Source organism: Chelonia mydas, chromosome 9 (assembly GCF_015237465.2).
Source record: "Chelonia mydas isolate rCheMyd1 chromosome 9, rCheMyd1.pri.v2, whole genome shotgun sequence".
In the NCBI taxonomy this organism is placed as follows: Eukaryota; Metazoa; Chordata; order Testudines; family Cheloniidae; genus Chelonia; species Chelonia mydas.
The window spans coordinates 38,825,399-38,840,965 of record NC_057855.1 but is presented as its reverse complement, the minus strand read 5'-3'; the positions used below and the strand labels follow the sequence as shown (position 1 = coordinate 38,840,965).

Below are 15,567 nucleotides of genomic sequence, written 5' to 3'. Positions count from 1 at the left end.
AATAAATTTCCAGCAGAAGCTTTTTTCTGCGCAAAATATTAAAAGTATCCACGTTTATTAATTGTGGCACAGAATTCCCCCCAGGAGTGAGAGGGAGAAGGATCTGAGCCATGTGTGACCAAAAGCTTGACAAATCAGTAGGACCTATTGAGGGAGATGTCAGATAGAAACACGACAGCAGGCACTATCTCACCTAGTAAATCAGTGGTGTGATCTGGGTTCTGATGCTTGGTGCTCATAGGATGAGAGAACCTGTCCACTTTTCATCTTCTGGAGTACGTCTGTCTGGCTCTAGCCTGACTTCAGTAACTCCAGTCAGTACACAGAATGGGAAATTTGCTCACATTCTTTCAGCAAGTTCCACTTTCTTGTGGACATGTGGAGGCGAGGAATCCCTTTTCCTGGGTATCCTCACACACTTCCACAGGTTCTTTCCTGAGGTGTGCAGATGTCTCTCAGAGCACAGATTCCTGTTCTGTGAACACAGCACCTTGCCAGAGAAAGATTTAACAGAGAGGGTGCACCCCACTGCGTTCTTGTGTACATCTTTAATCTGTCAAATTGGCAGCTTCCTATTTCATTAACTATTCATTTAACTTTTCCTTCTTGCTATATTTAAGACACATTTTAAAACGTGACTGAGTAATTGGACACAATGATTAAAATATCATATTACAGCGCAGTTTTCCTTTAATCATGGTCTGACAGCTTGTCTTCTGTTTGTCTTTAGCATGTTGCATGTTGGGGGAAGCTACATTATTTATTCTATTTATGAATATTTACAAATATTTAAATTATTAAAAAATAAACATGTATTTTCTTGTCAAGATAAGATTTTAAAGTCAGTTTCACTAATAAATGCTGTACTCCATCATTTTATTACTCAGTTTGACCCTGTAGTTTTCATGGAAGTTTAATCGCAAATGACTTGTGGATTCCAATATCTTTTTCTTTTTTTTTTTTCTTTTTTTTTAACCTCACTAAAACAGACATGTGGAGCATAGTGGTTTGCCAAATGTCATAAGTAGTCATGATGATTTGAAAGAAAACAAAACAAAAAATTTTCTATTCAGTTTAGTCCACATTGTGTGGTAAAAGAATATTTTAAAATATGCAGCCTACTTATAGCAAGAATACAATTGTGTGACAGAATGTGATCTGAATTATTAATCAAAAAAAGGTTCTAGCCATGATGGTTGTGAAGAAAATCTTCCAGATGTAAATTGGATGCACTGACAGTGTTGTTTTCCTGAGTCAGCCTCAAACAGTAGGTCTGAGGTGCATGATCTGTCCATCTCCCTGTTTTAACTCTGAAATCTTGAGTTGATCTGTTTTTATGCTCAGCATTTGAATGAACATATCCAGCGTAATGAGTTTACTGTATGATCCTGAATGACCTCCCAGGCCTTCTGGTGTACTAAGAGCAATACCTTTCTCAGTGGCAAAAGTTCCAGCTAATTCCCTGACAATTTCCATGTACTGATTTGAGTTCCCAGAGTCAGTAAAAACCTCCATTTAAAAAATTTTAAATAACTGCAGCAGAATTTCCAAGCTGTTGCCGCAGAGTGTCACAGAAGCAAGGGGCCTTGCTGCAGAATGTATGTCCAGATTGTTGAGGACTTAACACGACCTTTTGTGCATAAATCACATTTCATGTATATACCTAAAACCATGTGTTCGTGTGTGTGTGTCCCTTCCCCACACTATGTACTCCATGGCAAACTGGACCCAAATTCTACAACATGGCTCCTCTTGGTTCTGTATTTGTTGCAGTTTAGGATTTTTTATTTTTTTTTAACAAAGATACCAGAAATAGGGATTTCCCAGTGTGCTCTACACGTTCAGAGGCATCCAACTAGTTAACAATTTAAACCACAAAACAGAAGTTATGGTTCATTTCTCATCAAAGCAGCTAAATTATCTCCAGATTTTTAGATCTAACCCAACAGAAAGAAGGACAATTTCATTTCACAATGAGTCAGTTAAGTTTTTGGCATTGGTGTATATATGGTTCCTTTTCATGTAGTTCCACAATATACTTTTCTTAGTGAATAGCAATAACAATATAACATGAACGGAACGGTGTCATAGTTTTGGCATACAATTATTTTTTTCTAAAAAGGATTCTAAAAGATCTAATATAAATGCTTTTAATGACTTTTAAAAAAAAGAATGTTTGTTTGGATTTAAACATTCTTCCACATTGGTGCTAATGCATGAAAGCCAGAAAATGAAACTGGCAAATGGTTTGTTGTCCCGATATAGATCTGTATCTAACACAAGTGTAGTATAGTGCATTGATAACAGGAAGTAACATGAAAAAAGCAAGCACGTGTTATTGTTAAAGGGAAATAAATTCTTGTATTTTGTTTTATTTTACAGCAATAAAAACATAATTAAAAAAGCAAACCTACAAATAAGTCATTCAACTAATAACTAGAAAATAGATGTCCATGGTCAGATAAAGTTAGATGGTAACAGCTGATGAATCTCACAATGTACTTGCTGACAATTTAAAAACAAATTTTGGACTGAATTGATTTGAAATAGCTGCTATATTAACTCCTGATTCCCCAACTGCTGTTTGTAATGCTCTGATACAATAATAAAGAAGTCAGTCAAATTACACGAGTCCCTTTTATTGCACTTGGAGTCTTCTGTGATCTTATGGAAATTAAATTTTACAAATTTCTCTGAGGGTTTAATCTTTTCAACTACACAACTGAGTCATTTTCTTTGCTTCCTGCTCAGAAGCAGTCCAGGCAGTCTTAGGCGTGTTGCCTAGATACTCCATCTCCTGTGGCATCTGTAAATTGGCTGATTCAACAGTAAGATTGGTAATCTAAATAAAAAAATCTTTGGGAAAAAGGAATTTGTCAACTACCAGTTTAAATACTACTGCAAGGATTGCTTTTCAACACTACTTGCGGAATTCTGTTTGCTCTTATATAGAAACTTACCACAGTAAAACCACTAGAATACTTTTTTTTGTTTGTTTCATACTGGAGTTTTACAATAAGGATAGAAGGCAGAAACACATTTTAGTCTGAAATGTCCCATTTTGGCAAAAAATCTCCATCATATCTGGATTGCTTCTCCACTTTCCTGAAATTATAGGAAGCAACCAGAAAGCTTTCCAGGTCTGAAATCCAGCTTTCAGAATAGGAAATCCAATCAAGTAATCTTCTCTACTGATTTCTGTGGGTGTATGCTTGTATGTTTAAAAAAAAAAAAAACCTTAAAAATTAAATAACTTAATATATCTGTTTCATGTATTGTAATTCATTGATATGCAAAGGTTGCTATTAAGTCCTGGATATTAGTTGTTCTGTCCTATGACAGGTTTCAGAGTAACAGCCGTGTTAGTCTGTATTCGCAAAAAGAAAAGGAGGACTTGTGGCACCTTAGAGACTAACCAATTTATTTGAGCATGAGCTTTCGTGAGCTACAGCTCACTTCTTCGGATGCATACTGTGGAAATTGCAGAAGACAAGTTTCTTCATGCAGTTGATAGATTTCCACTTCATACGGCTAAATGCAGTGCCTTGCATAATGACAGGTTTCAGAGTAGCAGCCGTGTTAGTCTGTATTCGCAAAAAGAAAAGGAGGACTTGTGGCACCTTAGAGACTAACCAATTTATTTGAGCATGAGCTTGTGTGTGTGGTTTTTGGAGGGGGGTGAGGGGGTGAGAGAACCTGGATTTCTGCAGGAAATGGCCCACCTTGATTATCATACACATTGTGAAGACAGTAGTCACTTTGGATAGGCTATTACCAGCAAGAGAGTGAGTTTGTCTGTGCGGGGGCGGAGGGTGAGAAAACCTGGATTTGTGCTGGAAATGGCCCAACTTGATGATCACTTTAGATAAGCTGTTACCAGCAGAAGAGTGGGGTGGGAGGAGGTATTGTTTCATGGTGTCTGTGTATATAATGTCTTCTGCAATTTCCACAGTATGCATCCGAAGAAGTGAGCTGTAGCTCACGAAAGCTCATGCTCAAATAAATTGGTTAGTCTCTAAGGTGCCACAAGTCCTCCTTTTCTTTTTGTTCTGTCCTAGTATTCTGTGTATTGCTCCCTTTGCATTGTACCAGTAATAACACTGATTTGAGAGAGATTATTTGCTATGTGGTTTCCATCAAAAAATTCCTAACAGTTTCACCATTGAAGGTTTTAGTGCACTAGAATTACAGGTGATATAACAGAAGCAGCAGAGCAAGTAGTAGAGCGGCTCTTACAATTGTCACACTATTATGTTGTTTGAAGAGCTTAACAAAAGAGCTAGAAATTTCATTAAAGGGGAGCATTGCTGGGAGAAAATTACAAATGGCAGTTTATGCAGGCTAAAGTTTATTAAAAGACCACAAAAGTTTTAGGCTTTTTTTTTTTTTTTTTGGTTAGCCCGCCTCCCCCCCATCCCCCCAATTGTGGTGATGTTCTAGCCTTCAAATTTTGTAAAAACCTGTCGGCAGAAGAATTACACACAAAATAATTTTCTTTAAATGTATTTCTTTCATTTTAGCTTCTTGTTCCTGAGACATGTCAAATAAATAAATCTACAAAAAGTTTAGTGCAAGTTCCGTATTTAGAACAGGATTAAGCTCTGTGGTACGTGGCCAAAGTTGGTATAACAGGAAACCTGAAGTGATCTAGAAATAAAGGACACTTTTTATGGCCTGTACTTTCCTAACACTGCACTTCATTTGACGTACATAAAAATTTCCAAAATCTGGAAACAGCACTGAATTTGCTAAAATCCTATAAATTAATTTGTTTTCCTTCCAAACTGTACATGCATCGGATGAAGTGACTTGTAGCTCACGAAAGCTTATGCTCAAATAAATTTGTTAGTCTCTAAGGTGCCACAAGTACTCCTGTTCTTTTTGCGGGTACAGACTAACGCAGCTGCTACTCTAAAACCTGTATTAATACTGTAAAATTTAAACTTTTTTTTCTTTATGCCCTTCTTCTTTTCTCACAGTTTGTCATTCCTTAATGATTTTCCGCTTACATGGTTACAGTAATGTACAAACAACTTTTTTCTAATCCCTTTATAAAGAAAAATATAATACACACTGTAGTTTTGGGAATCGATTTAAAACTGCAAACAAAAAAGAAAGGGGCATTTTGATCCCAGTTGAGGGAACTGATTTGCCTGAGAGCTAATGCAATTACTGTATTTTCATACTAGATCCATTCTTGTTAACAAAAGACATCTACTCCCTTGGAACAACGCATCTAGGAAGATCCCACGTGAGCACTGTTGCCTTTATATTGAGAAAAATCTGACGCCAGATTTCTTGTTTTGGAATGGTTTTATTCAGATGGTGTTGTGGCACCCTCTAGTGGTTCAGATAACTTTCAGAGAAAAGCATAATGTTCGTAGACACGAGTTTTCATATCAGGTTTCAGAGTAACAGCCATGTTAGTCTGTATTCGCAAAAAGAAAAGGAGTACTTGTGGCACCTTAGAGACTAACCAATTTATTTGAGCATAAGCTTTCGTGAGCTACAGCTCACTTCATCGGATGCACCAATGATGAAGTGAGCTGTAGCTCACGAAAGCTTATGCTCAAATAAATTGGTTAGTCTCTAAGGTGCCACAAGTACTCCTTTTCTGTTTTCATATCAGTTTGCTATATTGCTGTGGCAAAAGTCAGTAGGCTATAGAGGTGTGTCTCTCTCTCTTTCTTTCAATAGTTCTATATAAACTTCTCCATAAAAGTACTAGAGACCCTTTAAGAATTTCTCTTTATAAAGTCAAAGTCAGTTCTGCTTAAAACCAAAATCCTAGTCGAATTAATTGTTTCTAAGCAATATTAAGAAATGGGTGGCTATATCTCATTGATAGCTAAAAGCCATATCAAGGAAATGTCAACAGTCTTGGGTTTCCATGGTTAAGTGGGCTGTCTAGAGCTGGAATAGTTGGGATAGGAATCGGGGGTAGGAGTTGGAGGGAATGGGGGGAAATGCAATGACACTGGACTAGATGAAAAAGTAGAGCCTTTTAGAAGTCTGTCTTGTATGTAGTGGAACATGAGAAAGCAAACACACCATTGTTATGATTTTCAAAGCTTGGGTGTGTGTTCCATATTTTTAATTTCTGCATACGGTAAATATATGACTTAATATGTACATATGGTGATATAGTCCTGTCATGGAATTTGAACTTACACTTTTGGGAGTTTTAAGTTCCCACCCATACACAGAAAAATCAGTCTATTCCTTTGCTTCTCTCCTCTAATTTTTTTTATTATTATTATTATCTTGCTTAATCTTCAAATACCTCCTTCAGTAACCCACCAGTAGCAATAATATAAGAGTTCATATTGTGGTATGGAATCACCTTGGTTGAGATTTTCAAAGCAGTTTAGGGGATTTAGACACATCTTCCATTAATTTGAACTGTTGTGTTAATTTCAGATACTTTTTGCTTATATCCATGACATTTGTATCCATGACACTTGTATGATAAGAGAATGTTTGCAGTCAGTTACCGTTACTGCAGGTGTATTTGTTTTAATTTCTTAAAATAAACACACTGCTTCCCCAGCTGTCTCAGTGAAAGGCCAAAGGAACAGCTATGGAATAGCCATATCCTCCTGATGGGGTGTAACTTTAGGATGGGATTAACCGTCTTTCTGTTACAGTCATCTTCACTGATGAGAAGGAAAGGCCAGGATCTATCAACCTCCTTGCTCCATACTGCTGCCCCTCTGTTTCATTCTCATAGAGCTGTCCATTTGGTTACATGCCACAGTGCCAAGGACACCTTGGAAGCTTCAAAGCATGAGAGATTTTAGTGGCACTGAAAGTTCCTAGGTGTGCCTATATCCCGGGACATTGCAAAAGGTTGAAATGGAGCAACAGCCAAGGCCTGACTACTTCAGAGCTAGAGATATGTTTCTTGTTTGTAGTAGCAGGGAAGCCAAATTTTTACTTTCCACATGACTGAAATTATTTGTTGAAACAATGTTGTTTGTTGGGGTAACGTTTAAATATTGATCCTTGTCCGTGTTATGACTGCATGTCCAGGGGCAACTTACTTAAGCTGTGTGCTGCTCAGTTTTTCTGTCTGTAAAATGAAAATACTTGTCTCGGGGAAAATTGATGAATGTTTCATTCACTTTGAAAGGCTTGGAAGTGCAAAGTTTTATTAGTAGTGGAATACATACTCCATGTATATAAATCAGGGCATCAGGGTATCTTTGCAGGGATATTTGATCATAAAAAATGACTTTTAGTCACTCTATTAAATTGTGAATGCGTAATTTAGATATTGCCACTAACACTGACAGTTTATACGAACTAACTCACTCTCACACTCTGCTGCTAGACAGAGATTAGAGAGAGATTATGGAGAATATTTGATGTTCATTGTCTGTTTGCCTGCCTGGGTAAAATACTGAGTTTTCTGTGAATATTTCCCGTCAATCTTACTATGACACTGCTTGGTTTGTTTTGGCCTCATCCATAATGGTCAACTCAAGAGTGTTAGGATGCATGTCTTCTCATGTGTCTGTACCGTGCCTTGCACAAAGGGCCCCAATTCAATTAGGCTTTTTGGGTGCTGCTACAATATAAATGAAAATTTAGCTGTAAGGTCATGTAAAGTATGTACAAGGATAGTTTTTTAAAAGCACTCTGGCAAGGTGGTTGTAGACTAACACTTTACTATTTTGTACAAGCTTCAATTAAAGCTGAAGGTGAATTTGCAGGTGGGTATTTATCCATGAATTATCTACTAGTTTGGCCAGGTCATGTGGGTTAATTCTTCTACTCTTACAAAAAGCACCATGGTGTTTTTAATGGTCAGGAGAAGTTAGGATGTTGCTTTTACTTCTCATTTAAAGACAGTTCCAGCAATGGCACAGCACCCTTTAAGAACCCAAGTAGAAATGTAATTTGGACTCAGAGAAAAGCATGATTTACTGCAGTGCCAACAGCACTTCCTGCACTATAGTACCTAAGAATTCCCTGAAGATCTCCCATCTAAATACTGACCCAGTCAGACCTGTTTAGATTATCAGACCTGACAAAATCACAAACCAAGGTTGTGTGGCTACAGACCATGCTGTTGAAATGGAGTAGTCTTTCTGGTTCTGAAAAAAAATCCCTCCACACAAGGGATTTTTCCAATATTGTTATAATGATATTGGTGCAAGTAACCACAAAAAAGTTACTAAACTGAAGAATGTGACCCCAGATCGAGTTAACCTTTATTGAATTTTTTATATTCTTGTTGGACATTCGGACACATTAAAGTCCTATATTTTGTCCTCACCAGTTCTTTAATATTAGTGCACAGCTTTGTGGCTGGATTTTTTAAGGAAAGCCCTGACCAAGAGCAGATGTTTTCTCGACAGGAAATATCCCCTTATCATGAGATTGCGGGAACTGACATAATTAGAACTCTTCACTTTTCTGAGCTATTTTTGCATGCACTTACGGGAGTGTTCATGTTTTGATTTACCTCTTCAGGAAGCCGTCTCACCCCCGTCTTGAAGCTTTTGTTAGGCATATGTCCCAAGGCTCTGAAGCACAAATGGATGGCACCCTGGGCAGCCTGCCTCGTTACCCCAGTCATTCTTTGTGTGAAATGGGAGAACTTACACAAACAGGTAAGGTCCTGTAGCACGTTTATTTACTTTCTTCTCGGTCTCCAACAAAACATAGTCCACTTCCAGGGCTCTATCGCCCTGTTTAGATAGGAATTCAGTGTGTATTAAGTAGAACCATGTTGAAAAATTATTCTGCTAGCTAACTTTGTTTCCAGTCCCAGTGTAGATGGGATATGGCTATGTAAAAAGCTTAATATACCACACGCAGTCATGATAGTGTCTCATACCTTGCCTACATTCAGCCTACTAATGCATCACTGTTGGGACTAGTTCTAACATGTTAAACCTCAGAACGGCAAATAGTTGCCATTTAAAAAAAAAATCAACTTTATTTTCTTTTCCCTTCTCTCCCAAACATGGAATTCCTCTCTGCATCCCCTAAAAATGTACATTAGTCCAACATCCAGGAAGACTAATTAATGCTGAGTTGGTAGCTGGCTTACAGTTCAATATCTTATGATCCATCAAATTTAGAAATGATTGGCAAGATTTAATTGCCAATTTTCCCCTGTGATGAAGTTGCTGCTTCTAGCCCAGGGAGATCCTGAGAGAGCAGATGTCAAATTGTGGCACTTGTCGGTAAGGAAATGGAAACGCTATTTTAGATTGTATGAGGGGCTTTTAATGTATGAGTTTATTTTTATTTCTTTCTCTGAGTTCTGTTCAGTTGGATTAAATTGATATTAAGGGAGCCGAGCTTTACAGATGATGGGATAAAAAGGAAATTGCAATAAATAGTTTAACAATTCTAAAACATTCCTGAACTAGCTTGGCTCTAAAATATGACGTGTATAGGACACATCATGGCTTTATGTGGTGTATAGCTTTCATTGGTAGCAAATGGGGATTGTTTGCTTAATTCTGTCATGGTTTCACTCCTCGTGAGTAACATTCTGTCCCTCATTTATTCTAATAAAACCTTTATATTGCACCATCATGCATTTCCTATTTGTGAAACCATGTTACAGTTTAGGTCAACCAGATATATTATCCTCAATATTATAATAAAAACGAAATGTAATTATCACATGATATATGAAAACTTGTTGGACTCGGTCCTCAAATGTATATATGTATTTTATGTGTATTATCAATTCTGATCAACGTATAGCACCTGTTGTGTATAAGCTACAGTCCCTGTTTCTTCATTTATTTTTATTTGCTGTCCAAATATTTTCCTCCAAAATTAACAAAAGCCCTTATAAAACAAACAAAAATCCCTATCTGTAAACCTAGGGAAAGGAGTCATAACACAGTTGGGTTGAAATGTGGGTTGTGAGCAAGGAATTAATTTTGTTGTTGTTAGATTTCTTACCTTAGTATATGGATTTATTTTGCATTTAAAAAAACACACTATCAGCACACACCTCCGTGCTCTGGACTCTCTTTACAATATTTAAAACAATACTGAACCATTCATATCCACTGTTACTCCGGGGGGAATTCGGTGCCAAAAAATTAAAAATTTTGCGCACAGCATTGCAAAATTCTGCAAATTTTATTTGTCAAAATAACTCTACATAATCACGCCAGTTTCAATTATTTTGTTAATTTATTTCAAAATACCTGTCAGCAAGTTTTTCTGTAACAATTCAGACACACAAAAATTCCCCCAGGAGTAGAGAGTTAAAGAAACCCCTATGGCAATCCAGTTCCTGCTTCTCTGCCCCGCCCCCTGGCCCCGAGCCCAGCCAGGGGGTTACACAGTCACATATCCACTTTCCCCCAGAGCCCAGCCATGGGCCCTGCCCCAGCCAAGGCACTCACACCTCCTCTCCCCCCCAGAGGCCAGCTGTACTCCCACCCCCAAGCCCAGACACTCAACCCCTAGCCCTACCCCACTCCCCAGTGGCCAGCTGCATCCCCCCACTCTGGATCAGTCAGACACAGACCCTGCCTTCCCAGAGCCCAGGGATCCAGAGGGAGAAACAGCCTGATGCTGGGTCCCAGGCTTGCACAGAGTTTCCTGTGTGCTGCTGCCTCTTTCCTTCAGGGTGTGCTGGGAACCCTCCAGTTCCCGCCCCCTTCCCCCAGCTTTGTCTTCTGTTTGGGAGCTGAGCTCTGCCAGGTCCAGTGGTTCCTAGTGGCAGCCAACATCTCTGCAGCCATTTCTATGGGGGAAAAAAGGAAATTCTGCATGCACAACATTAATTTCTTCAAAATTCTGCATTATGCAGTGGCACAAAATTCGCCCAGGAATACACTGTGGACCACCTGCACATTCTTCATTCCTGCCCCATAACATCATTATACCTTAATTAGCAGCCGCCATTCTATCTCTTCCCCAAACGCCTATGAATAATGGAGTTCTTTGTAAAATATCTGGAAGGAGAAATCTGGGCTCTGGCCAAAGAGGGTGGTAAACACATTGTAGAGTTGAAGAGCCTCTGTGGAGAATGCCAGCAGTTGCCTCCCTTCTGTACTGAGGAAGCACCAGCTATAGTGTCTCCACGGATCAGACTTTTGATAATGGTCAGTCATAACACAGTAAGTTCCCTCAACCTTCTGGAGCCTGTCAGATCTCAACAATCACCTTGGAGTGGATCATTGAAACAATGGCCAGTCCATGCTGAGAGCGTAATCATAACTTCTGCAGCCCATTCCTAGCACTAGATCCATATTATGGCCAGCTAGATTTGTAAAACCAGAAACCAGCTGGGGTGGCCCTGTGGCTGTCACCATAACCGTAAATTCCAGAGTCAAATCAAAAGAATCCTCCTCCTCATGGGCATCAAAGTCACTGAGCGAGACTGGCCTCAGCCCCTGCAATACCACCCCTCCTGAGGAATCTGCAAAGCTATCCCAGGATTTCTGCCATGCAGCAGGGTAACCTATACATCAATCTTAAATCTAACTTTACCCCATCCCAGGACTCATACATCGGCTGTGTGGGTCAGTTAGTATCCAGGACTGACGCTCCTTGTGACATGTTAAGATGCTCTGGCATGCAAAAGGTAACTGAGTTCTTGCCCGTTACTTGGCTGCGCTGGACAGGGTTATAAAAGGAAAGGGGAGTCTATTGCAAAGGAACTTACTGTAGAGGAAGGGTGGGACTTCTCCCTTCCCAGCCGTTTGAAGCTGTAAAGGCCTGAGATGTGGAGGGTAGTATGTAGTATGAGCTGATTTGTACGGGCTTTGAATTTTGGTTTGGAAATAAAGCAAGTTCTGAAGAAAGAATGTGAAGAGGCCGGTAGTTGGGACTTGATTTCCTTTCCCTAGTTTGAGAGTCTGCACACCAGCCTACACTCCCCTAACCCATTCTGGGTTTGTGGTATGCACTTCTTAAGGGCTGTTCTGAAACTGTATGGCTGTTTATGTGTGCAAGCTGCACTGTGTTAACAGATTAACTCAGTTTCCAGGACAAATCTCTGAATGTGGATCCATTTTATAAACTACATAGTATTTTTCATAGATCATCAGACTGACTTTCCTGTTCAATTATTTTAAAGTTCTATATCCAGTACTACTCATGAATGAGCTGCTTTATTATAAAAAGTTATAGAACTGGCTGTTTCTGCACTGAAGAGTATACAGAGCTAACCTATATTTCAGATTTAGAAATATATATAATTTGCATACTTTGTGAAATCTTCCGGGATAATAGCCAAGCTTAAGTGAAATTTGATTCCTGGGTAAGATCAACATTTTTTTAACTAATTTGTGCACATGTTAGAAAACTGCTAATGTCATATTCCGAAAATGTCAAAGTTCTAGACATTTCCTATAACCCGTTTATCCGGACACTGGTAACAGGATTTTTTAAATCTCTCCTAGGTGTTGTACAGCACTTACATAATGGACAGTTATTACGGGAAATTTATATAAAGAAACATAAACTGCTATCAAGTGATTGGACAGCGAAGCATCTCTACTTGGAGACAACAGGAAAAAGTCGAACCCTGCAGAGTGGGCTAGCACTTCTATATACCTTCCTTCCAGATTTTGATTGGAAGAAAATTAACATAAAACATCAGTGGAGCACTATCTTTTGTTCTGGGAGCTGTGATTGCCCAATGAGAAATCATTACCTAGAAGAGGAGCAACGCCGCCAGTATAGCTTAAGGGTGAAAAACAGCCATTTGGAGAGAACATATGCAGATATGGCAAAAATAGTCGGCATTCCCACTAGGCAATTAAGAGCTTCTAACCCAATAGATTCTATGTTGTGCCATTTTTGCCACAATGTCAGTTTCCCTTGTACTAAAAATGGCTGCATTGACATTGAACACTTTAAGGTAATTAAGACACATCAGTTAGAGGATGAGAGAGACAGACAGGAAAAGAAACTTTATTTCTGGTATGCACTGCTGGCCGTTCATCCTCTCCTTAATCAGACTGTTAACCGGATGCAGCGCATTGCAGACGGCAAGAAAGAAGAATTATTTGTCCTTTACTCAGCTCATGATGTCACCTTGTCACCTGTTCTCAGTGCCTTGGGCATTACAGAAGCCAGGTTTCCAAGATTTGCAGCCAGACTAGTCTTTGAGTTGTGGCAGGATGGGAAAAAACCCAGAGAACACTTTATCCGCGTCCTGTATAATGGGTTTGATGTCACATTCCAGACCTCATTTTGCCGGGAGCATAACATGCATTCCAGGAAGCCCATGTGTCCTCTAGAAAAGTTTGTTCATTTTGTCAAAAGGGGCATGTTTTCAGTCTTTAATAGCACTAATTATTATGATGCATGTCGCAGGAGACCATTTTAAAGGGGGGTGTTGAGGAGAGAGAGAAATTTTAGTTTGTGTATTGACACAAGATCTGTATTGGTGGAAGGGGTGGAGTTCACCTTTTGGGTTTTCAAATTCTTGTACATTAAAGTACAAAATATTGCTTGAAACAGGTTTTAATACAGTTTTATTTTCATCAGAAGACATTTCTAGATGTTCTGGAGTAGAAAATAATTTGCTAGGTTATTTTATTATGCATTTGAACACATTTGCTAAATTATCTTTAATTAATTGATAAATTAAGTGTGCTACTGTAAACTGGACATTGCTTGAAAAAGTTTGAGAGTATAGGTTTAGTTCCTCTGTATTCCAGGGCAGTATTTGGACACTGCAAGTTACCATTTATAAATTAAATGGTGTTTTCCCACCATATTATCACAATAGTTTTAATACATAAGGAGCACACTGGATCAAAAGTATTTATGAATTCCAACCATCTGTATTATAGTCTTGCTAAAGAAATCCTGTGACAGGAACATCCTTCCCTTAGCCAGAAATATTAGGGAACAAGTTGGCAGAAATACACGCATGTGTTTGAGCATGCGCAAATGTATGCATGCTTTTTTGCACACAGCCTTCTGAAAACTTGTCCCTCAGGTAGGTGTACTGAATGAATGGATATAAACTTCTCTTCTTTGATTGCACTTTCAGCACTTTCATAAATAGTTTGAACACAATCCAGAAATGTTAAGGTTGTGTGACTGTCACTAGAAACAGATAAGTAAACGCTAATATTACAGTTAAACGTGAGGGGGAAATTAGAACACTAAATCAGTCAGTCTTATGGTAAAGTTTTTGGATCTTTCCTATTAGTAATTGTATTCATGCTGATAGACTGTGGTATAAAGCGATGCGTTTCAGTCTGATGTAGTGGCTGTGTGAGGCAGAAAGACAGCTTGACTAAACGCTCAGAAATTTTGTAGTCCAATTAGTATATTTATAGACTAGGACAATGTTATTTTATAAGACCAGTCTGGTACATACTGTATGGTGTGTATGTATAGCGCACTAAATTTCTCTTACCTGCTTGGTTTGCAAACGGCTGTGAAAAGCTGATTTTGTAGATGCTTTCCCTTGATCAGGATCAACAGACTTAGGAACAACCTGCTTTTATGGATGATTTACCTTGGGCCACCATAGTAGGTATGAAAACTTCATTTTTGAACTACTTTCATCTCTTACAAGTAGTTAATTCAGATCCAATTTTTAATACAAATGTTTGAAAAAGATTTTCATGACTAGAGTATTGCATTTTATAATGGTGGAGTTTTTTACATGTCTAGAAATAATTATGATTTAGTTTGTGGTTTGTGACTTAATGGTGCTAGTTAATCAAAGAAAATGTAACTGAACATGAGGTTCTCTAACTTGATCAGCATTCCAGTCTCTCTCTCTCTCTCATTTTCAAATGCTGCATTTGAATACATTTCTATAAATAAAGTTTTGGGTAATATTTGTACACTTTCATGTGCTTTGAGTTCAATATAATTCTTGCTTTTCTTTACTATACCCAGTTTTTAAAATTTATCTTGCGAACTGTTGTTTGCTTCATTGATGATTTTCGCTGTCACTGCATTTAATTTTTTTTCTGCCTCCTTAAACTGTTTCTGAGTCGGGGGCTAATAAACACATTGTAAGGTCTTAAAGAGAAATAAAGGTATAAATCTTTGGTCTTTTATGTTGCATTAGGAGTGTGTAACCACAGGAAAGGTTCCTCTCCCTCTGTATATGTGGCAAATTTAAATGGTTCTTCTGGTGGGTTGGGAAGGGTACAGAGTGCATCAGGTTGAGAGATTTAGCTCACTTTAAGCAAACTTTTTAAAAAACTTATTGAAAATGATCAGCTTCTCTAAAGTAGGCATTGAACTCCCTAAGTCACTCTACAAAGGGCTGCTGCAATAAATTCTTCAGGCTGATAAGCTGCTGCTGTTAGAGGGCCTGTAATGGGATATATAAACCACACACTGGGATAGGCGTTAAGGAGCATTCTGGGCCCAAGTGGCTCCTCCACATCATATCTGCAGAGCTTGCTGCAGCTGGAGGAGGACCTTAAAAGATAGCCAGACAGCTCAGAAGAGGAGCAGGCAGGATAGGAGGAGAGACCTATGTCGGCGCTCCTGAGCAAGGGCATAGCTGGAGCCCTGGCTGCAGGGGAGAGGGGGCTGCAAATGGTGCTACCGCAGGCCCTAGAGGTGGGACTAGTCTTTCCCTAGGACTAGAGA

General features: G+C 38.8%; 1 protein-coding gene across 2 annotated transcripts in view; it reads left to right on the top strand.

Moving 5' to 3' along the window:
* Nucleotides 1-15,018, top strand: part of PXYLP1 (2-phosphoxylose phosphatase 1) — a 104,131-nt gene extending 89,113 nt beyond the window's left edge. For both annotated transcript variants that reach the window (XM_037908994.2, XM_043522543.1), the window contains 2 exons: nucleotides 8,479-8,618; nucleotides 12,393-15,018. In XM_037908994.2, the coding sequence (XP_037764922.1) occupies nucleotides 8,479-8,618; nucleotides 12,393-13,324 (1,072 nt within the window). In that variant the 3' untranslated portion in view covers nucleotides 13,325-15,018. The remainder of the gene's footprint in view (nucleotides 1-8,478; nucleotides 8,619-12,392) is intronic.
* Nucleotides 15,019-15,567: the final 549 nt, after the last annotated feature.